This window comes from Tauraco erythrolophus, chromosome 9 (assembly GCF_009769465.1).
Source record: "Tauraco erythrolophus isolate bTauEry1 chromosome 9, bTauEry1.pri, whole genome shotgun sequence".
Taxonomy (NCBI): domain Eukaryota; kingdom Metazoa; phylum Chordata; class Aves; order Musophagiformes; family Musophagidae; genus Tauraco; species Tauraco erythrolophus.
Genome location: NC_141473.1, coordinates 23,009,763 through 23,034,299, shown reverse-complemented (window position 1 = coordinate 23,034,299; position 24,537 = coordinate 23,009,763). Strand labels below are relative to the sequence as shown.

General features: G+C 37.0%; 1 protein-coding gene across 1 annotated transcript in view; it reads right to left on the bottom strand.

Annotated features, from left to right (window-relative positions):
- Positions 1-24,537, bottom strand: part of TM9SF3 (transmembrane 9 superfamily member 3) — a 48,266-nt gene that overhangs the window by 8,047 nt on the left and 15,682 nt on the right. The window contains exons 3-10 of the mRNA XM_086616323.1: positions 22,578-22,700; positions 17,220-17,380; positions 14,380-14,457; positions 13,299-13,430; positions 12,612-12,778; positions 9,744-9,838; positions 7,715-7,845; positions 6-145 (exon numbers count right to left, since the gene is read on the bottom strand). Of these exons, the coding sequence (XP_086472449.1) occupies positions 6-145; positions 7,715-7,845; positions 9,744-9,838; positions 12,612-12,778; positions 13,299-13,430; positions 14,380-14,457; positions 17,220-17,380; positions 22,578-22,700 (1,027 nt within the window). The remainder of the gene's footprint in view (positions 1-5; positions 146-7,714; positions 7,846-9,743; positions 9,839-12,611; positions 12,779-13,298; positions 13,431-14,379; positions 14,458-17,219; positions 17,381-22,577; positions 22,701-24,537) is intronic.

Genomic DNA, 24,537 nt, shown 5'->3' with positions numbered 1-24,537 from the left:
TTTACCATTTTTTCTCTGGTATGGGACGAGGCACTGCATTGACACGACATGGAAAATTAGGCTGTCCTGACAGATTGCGGCCAAGAATTGTACCGACGAGGTTCAACGGAAGAATGACAAAGAAACAAATACAGCACACTGCCACCTGTAAGCAAAAATCAAAACAGTAATTAAAAAAAAATGGTATAAGACAACAAAAGAAGATAACCAACCTACTCCAGATGTATTAGTCCTTAGTAGTTATTGCTGTAGAATCATAGCCCTAGTTATGAAGCATTAGCCAATATACATCTATTTTATCAAATGGAAGTATTTATTTCCTGAGAAACTTCCTAATAAAAATTAAGTATATTTTCTTGCATCAGTTGGAGAACAGAACCATTACAGATTTTTTTTTTTGCTGTTTTCATCTAATCATTATACTCAGTACATTGCAAAGGAATAAAACAGAAATCTTCATGGTACTTCATCACAGAAAATTTTGTTGGCTTCTCTTATACTTTTGCAGTTATGCTGTCCCTGGGAGTTAGTATCTAGCAGCTAGGTAGTTGCATACAAAACTGCAAAAGCTGGGTGCAAAATTTTTAATGTAGTCCAAAAAAGAAACCCAAAGCCATGTCAGAATGCTACCAATCAAAATTTTGGGTTCCATTTTCTCCGCTATCCATCAATAAGGTAATTAAGAACACAGACTGCCAAAGACACAAGTGACCACTAGTACACACAGGCACACAATTTAGAAGCACAATGGCCCTACTTACATACAGAGATTAAGTTTATGCATAATGCAGCAAAGCCAAGCCAACATTCCAGCTCTTTCCAATGAAATAGCCTCCCTAAAATTTTACCATGAATCACCTTTTTTTCCAGTGTATTTATGTAGCTCTACTTTTGCTCTCTTCCTTGAAGGCAACATATTTTGTAGTGGTGCATAGAGAGTTTAAACCCAATCTTCCAAAATGGGGAAATCTAAAGTGTTCAATAAGACTCGCAACCCTTTCACACAAAATGAATTAGCATTAGACAGTTTGTTAACTTTTTGATATTGATAATTAAAGACAGAACAGTTGCCTGTAATGCAATAACCATAGTTCTGAATATTGACCCTGTGACCTTCTCTATGCAAACATAGGAAAGTACTGCCTCTTAAAAGCATTGTTGCCTGAGGCTCTGTGTACACCCTGGTGATTCCTGGGCAAAGCAGCTACATTCCTCTTTCGATCCATCAGGACGCAAAGTCCATGGCAGCAGACTAATCCAAAACAATGGACAGAGGACTAGGTTTAAGAGTCCCACACTGACTTGTTTAGGAAGCAGTTACTCCAGGATAAATAAAGGCTGTTCACAAATCTACTGGAAGCAGCTGAAAAGCAAGAACCACCAGGCTTCAGCAGATGAGGAGCTGCACTACATCAGCTCAATATAACCTCAGGTTAAGTCAATCACACTAGTTTAAGGCAACATTTGACACAAGTCAGAGGTTTATCCCTCTGTTACTGACTTGCATATCATTACTAGCCTAGGCCAGATGTAAATGGAAAATGTTGCCTGGGGTTGGATGGAGCAAGCCTTCGTGCTTCACAGAACAGGTATACCAAACAGGTGGTCAAGCAGAAGCACTGTCCAGACTGCTCTGTGTATCTTTGTGGAGAGATTATTAACAAATTACATCATAAGCCACTAAAACAGGAAGCTTCAGTGGTAAAAAAAGGAAAAGCTAAGTAGTATTTATACTTCCCAATAATAAAGCAGATTTTACACAATTAATACATCTTTAGTATCTCCTATTTATCTCCTTCCATTACTGGAAAAAACACAGGTAATCAAGCACAATGTCTTAGGTAGGACACTGAGGTTGCCTAAGAAGAAATTACAGGAGAAGTATATAACTAACTCACTTAACGGATGCAGGTTCTGCACTTGAAAACTGCTCAGTTTAAAACAATGAGCACAGGAGAATTTTCAGAGAAAAACGGTAAAAAGTGTCCGAAACACTGAAGAACAACATCTTGAGTCCTATATTTATTAAAATCCTGACCAGAAAGTCCCAGAGCTTGTTTGAAGTCCAGTGGGTAGAAGAGACCTTCAAGAATTAAGGCCTGGACAGGATCCAAAGAACTTCTGAGCTCACCGTATCGAAGCCACTTCCATTTGCAAGAAGAGCGTGCTCTGCTGCCTGTCTGGCAAGGACCTCTGGCTGTGGGAGATGGCCCTGTCCATGGTGCTCTGGCAGGGAGGTTTCAAATCTGGCTGAGGCACGAAGCTCAGACGCAGGCAGCGTGAAAGGGCGTCTGTACTGCTCATCCAGCCACAATCGTCTTTTACAGTGAAGTTATCAAGGTGTCTGTTTCCTGATCTCGGAACCCTGTGCTGACGTCAGTAGCATTTTCTTTCTTGCTTTCAACTCACTGCCTGACTCCAAGATAGTCTACCTGCTCAGACTGATGCTTGCTGAAAATGACTTTCTTCATTCTTGGCAGTAATAGTATATCCAGATGCGAGAGATGACTGGAGATAATTGGCTTTCTAGCTTCTGCTTTTTCAGGCACATTCCTCAATTTCGGACCTGAGGTGACGACATCACTCCCTCCCAAACTGAACAGGTATTGCCTATTGCCACAGATGGCTAGGGCAGTAGTGGTGCATAGAGAGTTTAAACCCAAACTGAAGCAAACACAGGGCCCTAGGGTACAGTAGTGTCTTAACTGGAAAAGAGATGAAGTTATGAGATTTCTGCCTCAAAGGTTTTGGAAAATGAGATGACAATGGTGAAAGCAGCTCAGGCACTTACTGGCCTCCATTCCACCATCACAAACAGTTAAGAGGAAATGACGGCAGGATCAATACACATACATGCTCTGCCCTCCTGCAGAAGCACCTCCCTAAAGAGGTCACTGGTAACATACTAAAAAAACCAAACCCCCAATAATAGCTGTTGCATGACAGGCAGAGGTAAGAAATTTAGGTCTTGGTGAGCCTTTTAAGAGAAGTATTCCTGTAACATCAGCCAAGAGAAACTGAGAGAATAGTTTTAACTGTCACTTCAGAAAACACAAATTATGCAAACAGGCAAATCTACTACATCTACAAACCCAGTTTTCCATCAAACAAGCACACAGTCTCCACAATCCGTATTACTGAAGACAAATTACATGTGTTTTTCTACCAAGTTGGTATATTAAAAGATACCTATTTAATTTTAACTGCTGCATTTTTGTTGTACAAAATACCTTATTTATACACAAGCACCTGATTTAGTTTGTGGGTTCTAGTTGCCATAGAAGAGATTGTCAATCTTGCCAAGCCTGCATTCTTTCTAACCCCTTTTTGTTTTGTTTTGATGGGGAAAGAATATTCTACTGCCCTTGACTGAACGTGCAGGATTCAGTTTTCCCTATTTGAAAGGAAACATTGTCAAGAGGGATATAATTTATGTTCTAGTGTCATGTGTTTCATATTTTCTGACAACTGTAGATTAAACTTCATTCAAAGGTGATAATTAAAATTTTTATGAGCATATCTAATATTAAACAGCTACTGGCAGGCTATGGCGCCTTGACTGCTTAATGCACAAGGGAGAAAAGCAGTAAAAATTAACTGTCAAAGCAGCAGCAAGCAGCAGCTTGATCCTTCCTGTCAGCCACCAAAACCGCACTCTCGGTCATGAGACATTTCCCCCTATATAGAGGTTACTCAATCAGTACAGTGAAAGAGTTTTCAGCACATCATCTGCCCAAATATTATACAGAACAACAAGAGAATAAAGGCTTCAAAATAAAGTCTTATTAATTTTGTTACAACTAAGCTGTTAATCTAAAGTGCTGCTTTGAGTAATAAATTGAACTGTTGAAAATTTAGGCAGAAGCATTAAGCTGTGTCTATTGTCAGCAAAAATAAGTTTTTTGACTAACTGTTCCACAGTTGCTTTCCAGCAATCTGAGGAAACACCCTGCTGAATGTATATAACTACCTTTTCTTCTGCTTTTAGCCAGGTGTACTTCCTTATCCGGCTCAAGGCATGAAAATCCTTGGCACTATCATGTCCTCCTTTTTCAGTAGCAGCCAATACTTAAACCAGCAACTTAAAGCTGTCAGGGATGGCTGCAGTTTGGATTAAGCAATCTGTTGAAGGAAACACTTTTTTCTAGTTTAAACAAGGTCTTAGAGATGCAAACACTAGGATCTCGATCCCAAGAGAAATTCAGTGTGCGTAACCTTATTTAATTAAATCATAAAAAATGCATACTGGAAACATTAGCCACACAGGAATCTACTGCTCAAACAAAACAAAAATGGTACATCTTAAACAGTTTAATAGAAGCTGCATGGATTCTGCAGTCAGAATATTACATCAGTCATAGTAGCCTTAATGGAAATCTTTAAATTATGTATCACACACAGAACAATGTAAGCAGTCACAACTTACAAAATGTCAGAATTAAGACAGTCCCTTCAAATTCAATCATGCTGTACTCTGCAGAAACTCTGCATTACTTAGTAAGTACTTCTGCATAAAACTACCACCACACTTCTCGTAAAGGAATACGGAGGTCACTTCGCTTGTCATGATTTGAAATTATTTTTAATGCTCCATTTTTTGCATGTAAATCAAGCACAACAAAATAGAAAAATGATTGATAACACACCAAAAAGACACAAAAATCAAGGTAAGTCAAGGTGTATAACACCTTCAGAAGAACTCTATGTTCAGGATACAATAAACAAAATACCCCCAAAAAATCGAATTTGGGCTCCAAAAGAACAAAGAACTGAACAGTACCCATTGCATTTCTATAAAGGCAAAGAGATGAGAGAAAAGACCCAGACTTTTATATCTCCTTCACATGCTTAGGGAGTTGAAAGCTTTAAACCATTAAGTTTTAAAAAGCTCTCATATTTGAATAAAATCTGTCACATTCCTTATTGCATTTTCAAGAGAAGGGCAGCAGAAAGATATCCCAGGGAAAAGATGAAGCCTTGGTTGAGGCTCATGGTGTATTTCCCTACAGAAGGTTTGTCACAGTATAGGTAGACAGCTTGCATGTATATCCAAAAGGGCTAAAGGCAAAGTCCCAAGACTGAAGAATGATTTCAGAAACAAGCTTTGGATCTTCCCAGTCCCTGCCACATCTTCGAGGAGATCCCAGACATCGGGAATAAGATACACAAGGTGAATGAAGCTTTGAAGTTTAAAACAGACTGCAATGACAGTGCGATGCATGAAGGCCCGAAGTGTCCAATCAATTTGAGCATTTCAAGACAGAGCGTGAAAGAGCAGATACCAAGTAAATCAAAGATGCAGCAACTGTGCATTAGTGCGGGTGTCTTGGCTTTGACACTATCAGCTGCTCTTGCCTACATTCCGCAGAAAAACCTGTCTGGAGAGAGGAATTAATTCAGAGAGGTGACCACGTAGCAGTCCACTGGGAAGTGGCAATGCAAAATGGGCAAAGCACAGGATGTCATATTTAAGCATAGTCTCTTAGTGACCATTTATATTATATATTATATATAAATATATATAAATAATGACTAATCGCTCAGAGTTTCTGCTTTTTCCAGATGTATCACAGTCAAGAAGAGGTGGTAATTCTTGCCAGCAATTTAAATCAAGGAAGTTGGTTTCAAGACACATCAGGGTAAAGGAAGTAATTCCTGTGTTTTAGTACATTTAGATGAAAGAGGTTTTATTTCCCCAAGAAAGCAGCAGCAGCTCATTTGCCCTAAAGAATTCTGGAAGTTTCTCTCCATTGAAAACAGAGGCGGAAAGACACAAAGGTATCTCACCCATAAAGCCAGAGGGCTTCCTGGGACTTCGACCTGAAGCATAACATGGTAATTCCAAACAATTTTCATTTTCTTCTACAAACCAGCTTCATTAGTTGATTTGAAGTCATTAGAGCGTTGCTTATTCTGATGAAGTTTCCGATTCATAACCTTCTCCTACTAGAAGTCTGCTAACTCCACTGAAGTTTTATTGCCACAGTCATAATGATTCAAACACATTCATAAAACCTTGAGATCATTAAAATCACAGTGTATAAAGAGCCCTAACATCCTGATTAAGTGACCCTTGAAGATTTATATTCCCATTTGCTTTTGCAAGTACATGTTTCCGTGATCTTAAAATACAAATCAGTTGAACAGATTTGCAAAATAAACTTCAGCACAGGTAGAATTCCCTTCCCTCAGCATTCTTGACCTCCAAATGGGAATACAAGTAAGAAATATGGTATCATAAATGCTTGCTCAGCAGTAAAACAGAGCCTCTATGCACATATCAAAGATAAATGTTGTAAACCTTTTTATCAGTATTGTATATGGCTACTAGCTTAGGAAAGAAAATCTAATACAATATTCCTTTTGGGCACTGATCAACTAATACAAACATATCCAAAGATAGAATTTTAGTCTAATTTCTTGAAGAAGAAAATCAGGAAAATTGAGAGTTTATAACCATGTTTAGCTTGATATTATATTTAGTAGTTTTATAACAATGAATTCAATGTAAAAAGTTGGTATTTAGGCATGCATTGAAAATATGACTAATCAGGAGGTGACTAGAACCAGCAATGTACATGTAAAGTAATGACTCCTCCATCAGAAAATTATTGAAAGCCTTTGCCTGAAACTGAGAATTGTCTTTCTTTTTCCTACCATTTATGATTTCTAACGCATCCATTCATTAACAATGTGTTCTTAGGAAGTATTTTCAGTCACATACTGAATTTGATTATATCCCAAATAATACAATTTGTAAGACAGAACTTGTAATACCAAGCTTCGTTTTGTGGTAGATTTAAACTAAGAAATCCAAGGCTATTCAAACATCTCTGAACAGACTGAATAACAAACTGATATGCAAAGAAGGGAGCTATTAAAAAGGGTTAAATCCCAAGAAAAGAAAAGAAGCCCTCCTGTATTAAGATATTTCTTTAAGTTAACAGTGCTACTGCATAAAATTAGAAAAAGCAATGTTATGGCGCATATTTAAAAAAATTATGCTCTCGAATACCCCTTGCAAGCTCAAAGAGAAATCCTGCTAAAGTGCCAAATCATTATTTTCTACATTGTATTCACAGGGTTATTTAAGGTTACTTCAAAGGGCCATGAAAACAAACAAAATCCTGACAAATCCACGAGAAACAAGAGAAGTCATCATGATTAATTGAGAAAGTAATCCAACCAGCATTGTTTTCCAAGTGACATGGTTTATACTCAGACACAAGACTATACCTGCATACTAAATACCACTTCACAAAGTGAAAACAGTGATTCATTTTCATCAAGCCAGATCTCTTCAGGACTTCTCATCTCATATTGTTGGTTGATCTTTTATTTTTATTTTTTTCTGCTTGACTGCAATGATGTGGAAGTAGCTTTCACTTGGAATCCTTTCCTATTGCATTTTAGCTTATAACCAGTTTGCATTGGCCATCCAGAAGAAAATTCAAGTTGCTAACTTTCCATGTTTTTATAACACTAAGTTCGAATATGAAGCAGAAGCACCATTGTAAGCAGAGAGAAGATTTGCTGTCATCCAGCAGCTGTTGCTACTGTGATTAAAACAAGTTATACTTGAAGTATCTTAAAACCCTCCCAGAATAAATTTCTAACTAGGAAGCTAAAGCTATGACTCACAATTGTATTTAGATTAAAAAGTAGTTTTCCTGTGCCTACTGTGGTGTTTACATTCTCCAACAAAATGACTCACCATGGTTCCAAAGGGTATAGCTCTTGAGGCATGATAATAGATGGCAATGAAGTTAATGAAGAAGGCAGTTCCACACACCATTGCTGGAATAAGGAAGGCTCCGATGAACATCTGCTTTATCCATCGCCTTCCTGTACGAAAGCACATTTCAATGGGGCTGGTGAGATAGAGTGTATTTTGTTTAAAAAGTTATCAGCAAGCTCTCCAGAATTTTGGTGTTTGATGACTTCTCCCAAAAAAGGTGAAAGAAATAAGTAGCAACATACTACATCGATACAAGAGCCAAGAGTCAACTAACAGTTTCATTTGACTCCTGGCAACTCACAAGATGCAGTACGTTAATCTATTTATTAGGCCAGGTGAAAAGACAGGAAAAGTGATACAGTGTAAGAACACTTCGGTTGGAGAACAGTATACGCTAATGAAGCCGGCCAAAGAACCTGGGGTATGACATGTAAGTGTATATGTAAGCTGCAAATTAGTAGAAACAGAGATGGTAGAGCTGGCCCTGTGCAGAGCCTGCTCATACCCTGAGAGCACATCAGAGCTCAGCACTGCTCCTCGGACAACTCAGCACTACAGCTGCTTTCAGGCAGCACCTGCTCTGGGTTGTCTTGATCCAACTAAGCTGACTCCATACATTCAGGATGCATGAAGGAACTGGCTATCCCTGGTATAAAGCAAAATGCCACAGCATTTAATATACAGCAAAATTGAACTCAGACATCTCCAACAGTAGAAAAGGTAGAAGGAAAGCCGGTTCTAAATCCCAAGCATAAAGGGAACAGCAACACTTGTTAATAGTTACTACTAAGTTTAGAGCTCCCTGAGAAGCTCAAAAAAACCCTCTTGGGCAATACCTTAGGAATTTTCACTTTCTGTGCTCTTACATACTGTCTATATTTAAATTTAATACACTATAGGTACATCTGTAATATGCACTAAATAAAATATAGCTAGGAAACTAGCATATGCTTTTTAAGACCAACATATGTATTTTTACCATGAGCTAACATAATCAGCATTTCACGGCTTGATACGTTTGATCTGCAGAAAAAAATGCAAATCTGGCTCAACTATACAACACGGTACATTTCAGAACAGCAACCCTAATTTATGTAGGTCTGTTTTTTCTAGGTTTATACAGAAGCCAAGAAACAGAAAAGAAACATCTAACCTCCAAACTCAGAGTAGATTAGAGTGCAGTTGAGACTGAACACTCACAAGTATGTCGTGTTAAAAAGATACAAATTTTCTTCTGCAAACTTACCAGAATTATTTTTCCTAAAACACTGTAGAAGATAATGGATATTGATTACTCTTTTATTGTAGCATAGGGAATGGATGAAGCTAGTGGACTGCAAGGATGTAATTGGTCATAATTCAGAGGCATAGCAGGGAGCAGTTGAAGACAGCCTGTCCAAATCTGTTATGTCAATTTTATTGGGCTTTTATTCTCTACTGATACTCATTTTGAATTTGCTAAGTATAAAGCAGAACACATACTGCAAAGTAGAATAATCTTTAAAAGATGCTATAAACAGTTTTCCCCATCCCCAATTAACTGTCTAGTAAGTACTGTATACGCATTCTTTCCATGTTAGTAAACATAACGCCTCCAAGTACCTATAGAGGAAGGCTATGTAGGAGTCATCTGGAGAAGATGACATGAGCTGTTTAACAGCATGCTACAGAAGAGGAAGAGACTATTATACTCTCTGGATGTCACGAGTCAAACAATTATATACAAGAGCACAGCAATTAATTCATAAGATATAACTGTTAACGGTTCTGTAGCTCTTATTACTTTTAAATTAACCAAAGACTTCAGCTATCTTTAGTTAGAAAACATAGCCAAGACTGAATAGAAAATAATATAAAAGTGAAATATACTCAAAATATTTTCTGTTTATTAAGAATTTAATGGATTCCATCTGAATGACCTAATTCCATATCAATGAAAATCAGAAAATAACAACATATCCGTTTAACAATGTAATGCAAATCCTGAGAAATTAAAACAATTTACCTCCTTGTCTAGCATAAAGGCTTCCTCCAAAATATCCATTCACTGGCGATGTTGCAGCATAAACAAAAATAGCTGTACTAAGCATTGATCCTCTCCTACAAGAAGTGATTTTTTTGATAAATGAAATAGAAAAACAAACAGTATTAAAGCAAAAGATTACAGTAAAATATGTACATTTAGCAGAAGCAGTTATTTAATATTTTTAGTAACATATTAAGTATAAGATTTAACTATTGCAGATAAAAGGTACTCTTTGCCTAATGTAAAGGCCAGTATTAACAAAAATATACTAAGATTGTGAATGATGTTTCTGCCGTCCCTCAGAAATTAACTTTTAACATCAGAAGTGTTCATCTTGCAGAAAATTAGAAAACCTGATTTAGACTATAAATACTATAATGAAGCCACAAATCAGCATGGAGTAGTCCAATCAGAGTAGTTTAGTCATTTTTAAATTATCACCTCATTAAAAGTTGGAGTACTCATTTTGGCATAATTTTTCTGAAATTTTACAGGCAAAGTTAATAATTTTAAATCACAAAAGCCATCTCCAAATACATTTTTAAAAATCATATCTAAGAATAGCAAGATATAAATGTTATTCATTAATAGAGCTGTTTCCTCATGACCCCTCTGCTACTCTCTGACAGCAAAAAGCAGTAGAAGGTTTTCAGTCAGTTTGCTGAACTATCTTCAAATTAGTTCTTCTGAAAGATTCAAGACTTTTGGTGCTTTGGTTTTTTTGGAACCATTACTGGGTGCCTGCCCTACTCAAAGTAGTAATCTTTAGTATGACCAACTGGCTTCCATCACTGGATGGACTGAACTAAGCAAATATACCTGCTGGTCACACACACTAAAGGAGCACTACGCTAATGTTTGCTTCTTAAAAAAAAAAAAAAAGTAGTTCAGATTTAGAAGGTTACTTGTTAGACAGAAACCAATTTTAACAGTTGCCCTAACTTAAGCCGATCTAGAAACGCACACAAAACCCTAGAAAACCATGCACAGTTGTCCCGGTTTTGACTGGGACAGAGTTAGTTCTCCTTTTCAGCAGGTAGAAGAGCTCTGTGTCTTGAATTCAGTCTGGGATTTGTTAGGAGAAGAATGTTGATAGTGCACTGGTATTTACAAATGGTACTGAGACACCAAGGACCTTTCAGCTACTCGTGTTTTTCTCAAACCTTTAGTCTCCTCCTCTTTTCCCCTTAAATTCTCTATCCCATTCCCCAGAGGTGGGGGAGGGTGAGCAAGCAGCTGTGTGGCATTTAGTTGCCAGCTGGGCTAAACCAAAAAATGGTCTGAAGTTACCTACGTAAATCCAGACTACCTGTAAAATGACCAGCAGATGTTCATCTAAAATGACATCTCAAAACTTATTTTTGAGCTTACTCACTTATGTTTCATATATTCTAACAGAAAAGCTTCTCAAAACACAAACTGGTATTAAGAAATTAATAGCTGGCATGACCAGATTTCAGTAAAAGACTTTAGTTGACATCAGCTACACGACTCCCAAGAGTTTTAACAGACCTGAAGAACACTGATGGGAAATCATTCTTACAATGCTGGTTTACCATCTTTTTTCACTCACATCACTATTTTCCTAAATATAAGAATTTTCTGCACCAGATTCAGTCAACTGTTCCCTTTACATACCCAGAATTAAATTAACTTTGAAAGTGATATAAAGGCCTATTGCAATAAAAGACTAAGTGCATATATTTTTTTTAATTATTGTTCTGACATATTTTACAATTGCTATTACTAACTTAGAGCTTCCCTACAGTGCACAAACATTCTGAAATGGTTTCATTCCCTCCCTTGAAGAGATGACATGCTATACAATTAAAAAATGTGTATGTAAGTCTATCCAAAAATGTAACCATGGCGCACAAGGGAGGAATAACACCATATGAAAAATGAAAACATACCAAGATACTGGTACTACAGAGTGGCTTTTTAAACACACCATTAAAAGGCAGCTAAATTAAAAAACAAGAGTTCTCCCTAGTGGCACATCAGAAGTACTACAACTTGTTAAAATCAATAGTTACAGGTGATATGCAACGGAAAACAGAACAGACATTTGAAATTTTAGTAATTGCTTAGAACAAAGCACTTGTAAAAAAGAAAAAAATCCCCTCAGTATGCAAAATACATTCACTACAGAAACAGATGAAGTCCATTCAGGATACCAAAACACTCAAGCAGACAGAAGGTAGGGAAGAGACCTAGGTGAACCACATGCAGTGTTGAATTTAAAGTGAGGTACTATTTGTTTTAAATTAATTCTATTCAGTTAAGACCACGGCCCATCTATTGCTGGAGCTTTTACATGCAACACCTGCTAGGCAGTATCTGGTGAAAAGAACTTAAGAAATTAAATCTCCAGTCCTGAGAATACTTGTGGCTAAGATTGGCTTAACGCATTGTCAGCAGTAAACAGGACTATTCACAACACAGCACACTCTTACTTCAGTCTTTACAGGACACAGAGGGGAAAAAAGGGTAAGAAATATAGTAATATCTCGTCACCCCAGATGAAACCAGGAATTAAGTATGTACATGTTAACATTTATTTCCCATATAATCTACTGGGAACTAGCTGCAGAACAACAAACTACGGTTTCATAATAAATAATGTAAAAAGCAATCATTAAAACAGTAAAATTAAAGGAGAACAACTCACATAAGAGTAGGACAAAGTTTCATTACAACTTCAAAGAACCTTTCTAAATACTACATCTGATCATTTGCTAAAGACTCTCAAACACTTTTTTCCAGACTGGTTAGAACACTCATTTTTGTAATTATTTTGTTCATTTAAGCATCTATATGCAGAAAGCATGGCACAATTACACTTACTCTGTGTATAAATCTTCTATCATTGCAACAACAATGACTATAAGAGACACAGCAAAAATCTGACAACCAGAACCAATAAGCGATGAAAATATTAGAGGATGACTGGATGGTCTAAAAACATCTCCATGGACCTGCTTCCACCCGTACTCATCACCTAGATCTCTGTCCTAAAAACAACAAAAAAAAGAATTTTAAGTCTAGTCAGGACAACTAATGACAAACACACAAGCTAGGCATAAATTAAAGGTTTGATTTATTAAAGCAACTACAAGTGCAGTATGTCTTCTCTTTTGAATGCATCAAATCTAGGAGAAATGTTTACTTTTCTGATGCTTATGTAGACAAGAAAAATTACTACCTGAATGCATGATGCAGTAAAATCTATCAGATTCCCTCCTGTCCCTAAAATCCTCTGAAGAGCTTAGGAGTCTACACAGGCTTCTATCACACACTCAGAATGGACCTCATTTAACCTAAGTGTGGATATGAACATTAACACAGTGACTACAGACAAAATCCTGGATTGCAATCTAGGAGCACATTATTAAGAAAATCAGTAACACTTTCAAGACACACATAGGGCAGTTTTCTGTCCACTTGAAGAACGCTGCTAACACAATGAATATACGAAGAGAAAACAATAAGCCTTAAAAAAAGAGATTAAAAAAGCTTGAATGGAGATCTTACCATATCATCCATTTCTTCCTCCTTGCTGTATCTTGCATAATCTTTTCGCAAAGTTCTCATTAATATCATAGACACTAGGCCAACCAGAAAGATCACCATCATAAAAGAATTGAAAATTGAAAACCAGTGAATCTACAAAAAGAAAACATATCCTTAAGGTTTAGAATGGTAAATGTTTCAAATTTGTTCCAAAAAGGATAAACCATCGCCTAGCAGAAGAGTTTGTCAGCTAAGTAACAATAAATCCATATTGTAAGTAACACTACTTTTGTAGAAAGTCTCACTAAAACTGGCCTGTGAAACCCCATACATAAAGCTTTTCAACAGTCAAGCTTGCTCATGACAAAGTTATCACATCTTAGTTAAACACCAGCAAAGTTCAAACAACTGGCTATGCATACTCCCTTGGTAAAGGAAAGGCAAAATGATGTACTGCTGCCTTCTTAGACTAGAGGTTTAAGTCATAGAAGAGATGTTCACAATCAAAAAGCCAAAGGAACCTTTGCTTTGCACAGGACCAAAATGTGTAGCAGCATTATTTTGCCTCTGACAAGCACATCTTCCGGTTTTCATCAAGCTCCAAACAGAACCCAAAGCCTCTAATTTCAGTAAGTAGTAGAGCTCAGCATACTACCCTTAAGGAGATTACAATCTCACCTACTGGTTTTGGCTACCACTTTTTGCTTTGCGTTTATTTCAGTAAAACATGTACATACGACCAATTGCAGTTATTCAGCTTACAAGTCGTACAGTTGTGTCCCTGAAACTTCACTGCTTCCAATCATGTGAATATTGTAAATATTTTTACTTGAACTACCTTGTATTTACTACAGGCTTGAAGTTTCCCTGCAGACATTTACTGAAGTACTCTAAAAAACTGGTGCCATCCTATGTGAGAAACAGAACTATCACTTAAAACATACAGTCCTAGACCTCGGTGTTTCATTGTCCCAGAACAGCTGGGATGTAAAAAAATTCAAAGATGTCATCCAAAAATTCATGTCATCCATGAATTCATCATATGAATTGAAGCAATCATTTCAAAAGAATATTTGTATGGTTTTCTTAGAATAATACATACCCTGTGCTGAAAGAAAGATGGGTCAAGATACTTGTCAAATCGGTCTTCGAACTTCACATCTGATTTCTTCCATTTCACCTAAAGAGAGGAAAATTTACACTTCAAAAGCTCATTGTGATATGTTCAGCTGTACTCACCTGCAGAAACCCAAAACACATTTTAGAAATCTGCTTCAGATGTTTTCTTCAATATGAATCCAGGTTTTGGCAAAAATAATCAACTGATGTTCTTAAAGACTGATATCTACAGGTCAGACACAGAATGAACATCAGCCACCTTGCCTCACGGACCTAATCTTGTCTATGCTTACCTTCAGGAACAAGGAAGAATCAGTCTTGCACCGCCTCAGCTCTCACCATCTCTGCGAGACCAACCAAAGAGGCAAACTTCTAGTTGTCAAAATACAACAGACCCTTTTCATGATTATAGAAGGAGCTCATAAAGATAGTCATACTAAAGGTGTCAAAACCAAAATCCAAACGACCCTATTTTTCAGCTTTGTCAAACGAAGAGTTTAAAGACCATGTTTTTTTCCACAGTAGATACCTGTAGAACAATGAATTTTCTTGAATCACTTTTGGGAAACACCTTTGAAAAATCCTCCCAAATTTGCCCAAGGTTTCAGAACAAAGGTTAGAGAAAGAAAGCATGTTTAAATATGTTCAAGAATGACATGCTAGAAAGCAGTGGAATTTTTCCAAAGATTTTTTTTTCTGCTGACAGCACACTCCCTTTTCTCAACATTTCCATGTGCTGTGTTTGTATGAAAAAGAGGCCTGTGAAGAACATCATCAGTGTGCACTGAGCAATGACACCCCCTACTTCTGCTACCCCAATAGCTGCTCAGATCTGTTTTACTGCCACAATGCATGAGACTTGTATTCAAAGAAATCCTCTGTACCTAAATTCTCTGAGCACAGCGCCCAAGAAAAAAGATGCAGCCTAGCAGAAGTGAGGGAAATTAGAAGACATAAGAGCAGATTTAAAACAGATGCCAATAGGAAAGAAAAGGGCATAAAGCAAGACAGAGGCTGGCTGGAAGGGATTTGGATAAAATGCATCAAGCTGGACTATAAAAGCCAGACATTAGAACTCTAAAAGCTACAAGCTAAAAGCTGCAGCCTAAAACCTGTAAGACCACAGGATTCTGCAATCTAGACACTTCAATTGCCAATAAATTACTCTGAAACCAGCTGGAAAAGTATGCATTTATGGCCATACTATCACAGGGTAGCACCATATTACTGCTATCAGTTACTCCACTAGCTACAGAGAGGACTGCTTTGAATTTGGAAGATTTAAGCATAGTCATGAACTATACGGTGCTAATATGGTAACACAAAGTATTTTTCAGAATTTTTGCAAGATTGTTTTAATTTTAAGTGCAATTTCAGAAATTAAACACAAATCAAAAGCATGCCAAGATCAGGAAATATCAGAATTTTTAGGGATCTTGAAACAAATGCAGACCCCTTGTGCATATCTTTTTAAAATACATGACAAGGAACTGTCCTTTCCAGATGTTCTCTTACTGAGTACAGAAGAAAGTGTATAGATGTAGATTGAATACCCCTATCACTCACCACAGTCCTGAGACAGATTAAAAACCCCAAGACTCAGTATTACTCACTTTGAGGTATGATATTAATGTTCTTCAGTTCAAGTTACAATCTTGTTCAGGATTAGTTGCTCAAAATATTAATAGTTTTCAACATTGTTTTAAGTAGATGCATTTCTCACTAGAGCATCTGCCACTACGAAGCACTGCTTAGAAGAAGTCCACCAGAGACAACCTGTGAATCGAACACCACACACACGCCAGGCCAGCAATCGCCCAGTGGTGCCAACAGAATTAGAAAGGTTAAGTCTTGAGCTCCGTAAGCTAGAAATATTTTAAGGGAACGTCTAATGTTATTTGCCTTACTGGCAGCTACTCAGTGCTGTCCGCCTCAAAAATGACAGAGTAAATGGACTTCACAATGCTGGTGGAATTTGAAATAGAATATTTCAAAATTTGTACTATCAATTTTTGCAGTAGAAATAGGGAGATTAGTGTAAACATAATTCTATAAAGCATAGACAAAAAATAACTATCTGCACTTCAAAATATACAACTTATCAGCAGAAGACAAATGTAATAGTGGCAAGAATATCCTCTAAAACAATTCTTATGCTGACACCTACTGATAACACATTGTAGAAAAGCAATACATTAAGAACTAGTTTCAGTATACAAACGTGGTGAACATGAGAAGTAAACCATTACAGATTTGAGTAACATCAAATAAATAAGGAAGAAAACAAAAAAATTTACCTTAGCTCAGCAAACATTGTTTATTCTTTACCTTTTATCATAGCAATTCAATAACAGAGGCTCCAGAAAAACCTTACTAATAAGGTTATGTAAGTAAGGCAAATGTCTACTAGAACAGCAAAAACAAAGTAAGCTTTGATACTAACTGCCTACAAAGCATGAAGGTTTACAGTGGGTTTTAAATCCAGTTCAAATCTATGATGCAAATGTCAGAGCTCCAAACTTTAAGACGATGTGTACCTACTGGGGGGTCCTTCGTACTTCTAGGATATCGTACTTTCCCACCAGAACACTGTTCTGCAGATTATAGAAGCCTCAGTTTGTTTGGAGTGTTTAAAAAAATCATTTTACATTTATTCTTAATAAATTTACCATGGTGTTTCAGTAATGAAAAAAAAATATTTGAAGGAGTGAAGATGCATCTTCCTCTACTATAGCCTGACGTATTAATACATCACAGTACCTATTTTTGAGCTATTTCACCACATAGCGTTTCTTATTATAGATGCATCACCAAGTTACTTACTGAGTATGACATCTGGATTTTTGTGTTTGGTACCAATTTCACTTTTCCTTCACTGGTCAGATTGACATCTACAATTCTATTTCCGTTGTAACCGATTTCAAGTTTTTTGTAAGTCCAAAGATAATAATCTTCTCCATTTTCATCTGCTTCTCCAACAATACCTGCATAGGAAACAAGTGCAAGCATCTATTACATGTATGCTTTTCGAGTATTCTGTAATTTTTTTTTTAAATATGCATTACAAATGTTTTGCCACCTAAAAAAAGCAACATAACTACAGTAAGGAGAACACAGCAAACCCTATGCTTTTCTTTTTAACTGTAATACCTGGATTACACCTTCAATCCACAGGTATCTGCAAGAAGTGTTTTGTAACAGCATTTAAAGAAAAAAGCATGCAGCTACAAACACCACAGAAGAAACAGAAGACACAACAACAGTACCTCTCATTTTATTTGGAATTCTTACCAGATAAACAACTAGCTGAATACACATTTAATTTCCATGAACATAACTTAGCCCCCACCTCTGTATTTTCGCATCTCCCGTCTATCCCTTCACTCATTTCTTTTCCTCTTAAAAATTTTACTTTCAGTCTGTATTCCTCATTAGTTGACTCCCCATCACATATTTTTTGCTCTCATTTTCACACAAGCTTCTAATGCTTGCCAAGAACGGTAGTTTTTTGACTATTCTGTTACTTTCACTAAAAAATTCAGAAAGTTATCATTTACTTGGAGATTTTTATTACCTCCAACATGGAAAGCTGCTCAGATGCTGCTGGTGCATTAGAACTCAACTGAACTCAATAATAGCCATGATTAAGTTCTTACTTTTTAATAATTTACTGCAAAATGTTTAATCTACTACAGAAAAATTCCAGAGAATGTACTATGCTGGGGAAAAAAAAAAGTCAAGTCTAGCAGTCATCAAGTTCATAGGCTACAAGCATCATCTTTAATGTCAAAAACATCATACCAAAGATCACATACAAGATGGAAAAGCCACAGTAAAAGCAGCACTCTAGATATACGAAATTGGGGAAGTGGGAGAGCAAGTACGTGAAGGATATGGAACAGGTTATCCTGAAACAGCAGGTACATGAAGGAATGGCACTTGTGCATTACCTGTGCTTTTTAATTTCAAGGTGGTATTTTTCCGTCATGTTTTTTACTCATACTCATCTGTCAGGATTGCCTGCTGTATGCACCCACGTGAAACACAGGCCAGCTAGTGCCTATACCATACAGCCTAGCACCTGGCACACCATCTGTTCCCATGGTAGTATCCAAGACCATGACAATAGAGACCTCTAAACTATTTAAAGGACATTCTGATCAATTACTACGTGAAGGAGTGAATTAACACAGTGGTCCATATACTTAGAGAGATGTCCTGAATCAAAGACAGTTAAAGTTAAGCCTAGCCACTCCACTGTGGGAGAGCAATTCAGGAAAAGTAGAATCACAGAATGGTTAGAGTTGGAAGGGACCTTAAAGATCATCTAGTTCCAACCCCCCTGCCATAGGCAGGAAAACCCTCCACTACACCAGGTTGCCCAAAGCCTCATCCAACCTGGCCTTGAACACTTCCAGGGATGGGGCAGCCACAACTTCTCTGGGCAACCTGTTCCACTGCCTCACCACCCTCAGAGTGAAAAATTTCTTCCTTATATCTAATCTTTCAGTTTAAATCCATTGCCCCTTGTCTTATCACTACACGCCCTTGTAAAAAGTCCCCCTCCAGCTTTCCTGTAGGCCCCCTTTAAGTACTGGAAGGCTGCTAAAAGATCACCCCGGAGCCTTCTCTTCTCCAGGCTGAACAGCCCCAACTCTCTCAGCCTGTCTTCAAAGGAGAGGGGTTCCAGCCCTCGGATCATCTTTGTGGCCCTCCTCTGGACCCACTCCAGCAGCTCCATGTCCTTCTTGTGCTGGGGATTCCAGAGCCAAGCTGGGGATTCCAGGTGGGGTCTCACGAGAGCAGAGTAGAGGGGCAGAATCACCTCCCTCAACCTGCTGGCCACGCTCCTTTTGATGCAGCCCAGGATACGGTTGGCTTTCTGGGCTGCCAGTGCACATTGCCAGCTCATGTTGAGCTAAGAAGATGGAATAACTTTATTTGAATGCACTTAAAAAGATCTGGTTGCCTTTTTAAGGTCAGAAAATAAAGTGTAAACCTTCCAAAGTCCTCAACAGCAGTCTGAAGCCATTACCTTTAGGAATCAGCAGTTAAGAAAAGTTATTTCATGCCTAGTCTTCACCAAAAAAAGAGTACTCCTTACTGGATATTTTGAGGACTTCATAAGGAGAACTGCAAATATTAATGGCTGTGCATATGACATTGACACCAGTAAGCCTTACCAAGGTGGAAAACCATGAAGAACACGAAACATTAACTCAACTGAAGTTTGCCAGGAGACAGAAGGCATGTTGCAAATCTATCTGGATGAGCCCAGAGAAGTGAGTGGTCTGCTTTAAGAATAGAAATAAATAGAGGTTGCCTAGAATTCTCAGCAGACGTTAACACCCTCTGAATCCTTTTCTTTTAAACTCTTCAGAGAATACTTACTTTCTTTTGGTACCACAAAAAAAATGACTCTAGCCATTTGCGTTTCAAGAACAAAAGTTTGGTTTAGTCTGGCTACAAGACACAAATAAACAATAAATAGAGAATTGGGTGATACAGTACAAATAATACATGCTGGCTAGTAGGGTTCTTAGGAAAATAATCCAAATGAAGCGGATCAACATGATAGCTTACACACAGTTACAAAAAAGCCATTTTGGCACAAGGTATTTTTCATGCAAGCTGAGGGTAACCAGTTCTGGACACTATCTTAATAAAATAAAAAAAACACTTATCAGTATTGAGATTATTTCACAGGTGCAATCATCATTACTAAAGTTCTTACTCCCGTGTATTTTAAGCAGTCTTAATGTTTTTCATTACAGTTCCTGAAACTAACAGCTATGTGATGACACTTGATCAAGCAAAAGACAGTTTTCCTTAGTATCTCTACCACCACATTATGGGATACTAGGCAAGTCTATACAACACAGTCGAAGACACCAACAAGCTGGAGAAGCCATGTGTATATTACTCATGCCATACTCGTAACAGAAATTATTTATAATAAAAACTGTTCAGTAAGCAGGAAGCTTCAGAGCTTAAAGTTCTAGGCAGCATTCAAAGCCTGAAATATTCCTATTGTTGAAACAGAGACCCAGCAAAACCAGAATTAATGCAGAAAAGCTATATTCACAGTTTTCTAAACTGTACTTGGAACACAAAGATCAGAAGGACTTCTTCAGACTTGCAGGCAAACAATTCCGATCAGTTCAGGTGCATCCACTCCTTTCTCAGTCCCCCATCAAGACCTGATTAATTTTCTGGAATAAAAGCCAGGCTCACATCAACTGACTAATGTGCAATCCTGCTAGTTTTACCTAGCCCTCAGGAGACACAGACCAAAATTTTCAGCACCGCTTGCCTTCTTACCTGATGTCGGATTATATCCTTGCATAATATTACCAGTACTTGCAGTGCTGCAGTCATCTATTAAGTATCACAGCTTGAGGTCCTGGTTCCAAACAACTATCAAAAACAGCGTCTTAATGTCATATGAAGATGACATCTAGATTCTGCATGTTTGTTAGCTGTAGCACTAGGAATGACTTCTTGTGCATACAAAGCATATAACTGAAGTACACTAAAAAACACTGGAATCACATTAAAACATATTTTTCAGTTGAGGAAATTTAGTCAGTGTGTAGAAGACTTACTAAGTGTATTTGTTCTTCAGTATTTGAGGTGAGAAAAAACGTTTCCAAATAAGATCAGAAAAATCAGTCCTAAAAAAGGAAGTCTCCAAGACTCGCTAGCCACACAGGATTCTAAAGAAATCCACTTAGTATCCACCATCCTTGGGCAGCCTAAAGCCTACACAGCTGCCACTAGTCTAGGAGAATCATTTATTGATCTTTTGCTGAAAGTCCAAAAGCATAAAAAAAATATTGTAGCAACAAGTGTTGCTCATGGATGCTTTTAAAAAGCCTACCACCAATTGCCCAAGAAGTACAGTAAAGGCCACACAGATTAATTAGGGTCTACTCCAAGCCCTGCCACAGACCTGTTACACACACTAAGCAGATCAGCTGAAAAGAACAAATACAATATATGAGTACTTCTCCTGTCAGGCATTATAATGTTATCTCTTAAAAACAGATACATTAAAAAAGGCAAGAGTCTTTCTGAATAACAGATAAATAATAAATAAAAAAACCACTAGCATTTCTAGCTGGGGCTCATGTTTCAATAGCTAACTATTTTCTAAAACCAATTAAAATTATAAGAAAGATTATATTTATTATTATATATTATATTTATTAAGAAAGATTATATTTATATTATAAAAAATCAGCCTTTGTCAGAATGAATAAACAATGGGTAATATTATTCAGCATACTATCTATCAAAGAACTTCTGTCATGTGGCTTGAACTTAATTTCTGTACATGTTGTGGGGTTTTGTTTATTTTAGTTTTTCTTTTTAACTTCTTTGTCAGAACACAGGCAACAAAGACCTTACCTTAAAGTATTTTGTAGTGCTTTTCCTTTCCCTTCAGTTTACACCTACAATAAGGAGATTAGGGCTTGGGGAGTTTGGCTGACTGCTATCAGTATAAAATGCAATCTGCAGACCACGCTTTTCTAGGTACGTGACCGCAGGTTACAAGAGAGTGACAAAAAAACAGAGAGCTTAGGAGACAATGGCAATAAGGACACATAAATTTTGATTCAAGACACAAGTACATCTAAGCCCAAATTAACAACACTCAGCAAGAGCAACTTCAAGAACTTTTTAAGAACAAATAAAACAAAATTACTTCATATAACCACAGTCTGCACATGCAAAGTTGTTTAAAAGTCACTAAATTATCATAAAAGTAAATCAAATAACTGTTGTGTTATTAATAAAAATGAGAACTAGCAAAACAAAGCTAAAACATTGAGTTTTAAAAAAAATGTTATTCATGAACACATTAACATGGACCTTATAGCTGACCTATCTAATTACCACTTGAACATTTAAAAGAATTTAATCCTAGAACTTGGTATTATTATATCAGTGCTTGAGAAACAAGAGTTTTTCATTTTTTTGTAGTTCACTAGTACAAGCCATCCAACTGTTCTTTCAATGCAATAATCCTTCAATTTATTTGTATTATTTGGTTACATAAGTTCTACATACTTGTGAGATTCTTGTAATGAAGCTTAGTCATTAAATTACTTCATGAAACCCACTAGTACAAGGCCTCCTGTAGTTGTAATCAAATTGTTCATGCATAGTATCACTCACCCCATATCGGCAAGTCATCAATATACATCTGGTACCAATAGTGATTCTTGATAGCATACACAAACGCATCTCTTCTTCCTTTGTCCAAGTCAATTTCACAGTAAGTAGTCTGCATTACATCATCTTGAAAAAATTAAAGCACAGTCAATGATTTATTAATGAGCCAGCTCAAAGCAAAGGCACACCAAGCAAACGGAGGAATGAACCTTGCTGGAGCCTTTAACCGCTCTTGGCGATCCTCAAGTAGGTAACAAAAAAAGACATTTAAAAAGGAACCATTAAAGCAATCATACACAGAAGCTTCCCACAGAATGGATAAAGAAAGGTTTCAAAGTATCCTTTTGCCACTTCACCTACACAAAATTAACATTCGTTTGCTGATGGCAGCTTTACCTGGACAGGCTATGGGAACTCTTTAACAGGAGGTATGAAATTATTAACAAATGCCTAAAACTGTGTACGATATTATCTCTCCATTTTAGTATAATCAGGCTCACTAACTAGGAATATTGTTCATAAAAACTAAAACTTTTTAAAGTTCTCATCAATTTTCAAGGAACTACCATAAAGGAAGAAACAAACCAATCAGGGTAAAGGTAGAAAAAAAAAGACAGAAGACAAAAATAGGAATAATGCAAAGAATGCACGTTCTTCAAATAAATCCACATCTTCAAGCCAGAAAGCTATTTTCCCCCATCTACAATTCTTAGTAATGCAGTTAGCAGCCTTTTTTTTCAATTCCAATTTCCTTCCCTAATGTTTCCTTTTCAAATGAAGCAAGAAAAAACAGCTCATATTTACAAGAATTCAGGCAGCAACAGATTTAGAGCCAAAAAAACATTCACTTCTTAGTGAATGAATGCTTTCACTCTGCAAACAGTGAAACAAAGTGAACATAAACAATTCCAGCTCCTGCTCTCTCCTCTTCTTGTGGTCACTGGAACTGAGGACCCATTTCTAGTAGATAAAACCAATTTGTGCCCCAAGTAAAGCTCTAATCTGTACCAAAATCCAGTTTACTTTCTCCTATACACTAACTGCAATATAAAGCTTGAAAAGAAAATAAAATCATCTGCATAGAAAAAGCACCAGGAAGTAGAGTATTTCCAACACAAACCACTATTCCTCTGACAATTATAATCTTTCAAAATGAGAACATGCACTGCATGTCTGCTCAAGCAAAACTGAAGCAAAGCCTGGCAAAGCAAGGCAATAAGAAATCAGCCAACAGCAGTCCTGCATAACTGCAGTGATTTCCTCTAGCCCTGGAGAAAACAGTGCCCCTGGCTATTATGGAATGGATGCATCTCTCTCTCCAATTTCTTATGAAAACTTTAGTATTTTCTATTTTCCTTTCTTCCAAGACCTAACAAATAAATACACTGTAAGCTTCATTTTTTCATTGAAAAAAAAAAATAAAATTCAGACTAATTAGGCAATAAAACTTTTGCTGGTGAAAAAAGAGAATAACAAAACCATTCAAGTCAACAAGTGTCTCAAGAAGATTTTTAGACCATGAATTACATCTTCAGGACCTGAACAGGTACATTCAGGAGAGAAGAGCACCACAGCTGAAATACAGACTTACAAATCTAGGCCTCAGTTTGCACTTATGCCACTACTGAGCTGCATCTTATATTTTTTTGGACTGCGTTTCAGAAAAAAAAAAAAAGCCTCTGCTTGGCACCTTTTCACTTTAACAGATTTTTTTGGAGTCATCTTGACATTAATTAAAAGAAAAGATCAGAATCACTATCTTCTGGATTTGTTGCTAAGTAGGGATTGATTCTTTCCAAAATAGTTGGCACTTTAATGTCACACTCCAGCAGTTTCATACTATACTCAAGGATAACGCCCTTCTAATGTTAAATTTTTTAACCCATAAAGGTCTGTTCAAAACACAGAGATCAAATGAAAATATACTGTGAATTAAAATAAGAGAGAAAGGGGTAGAGGCTGT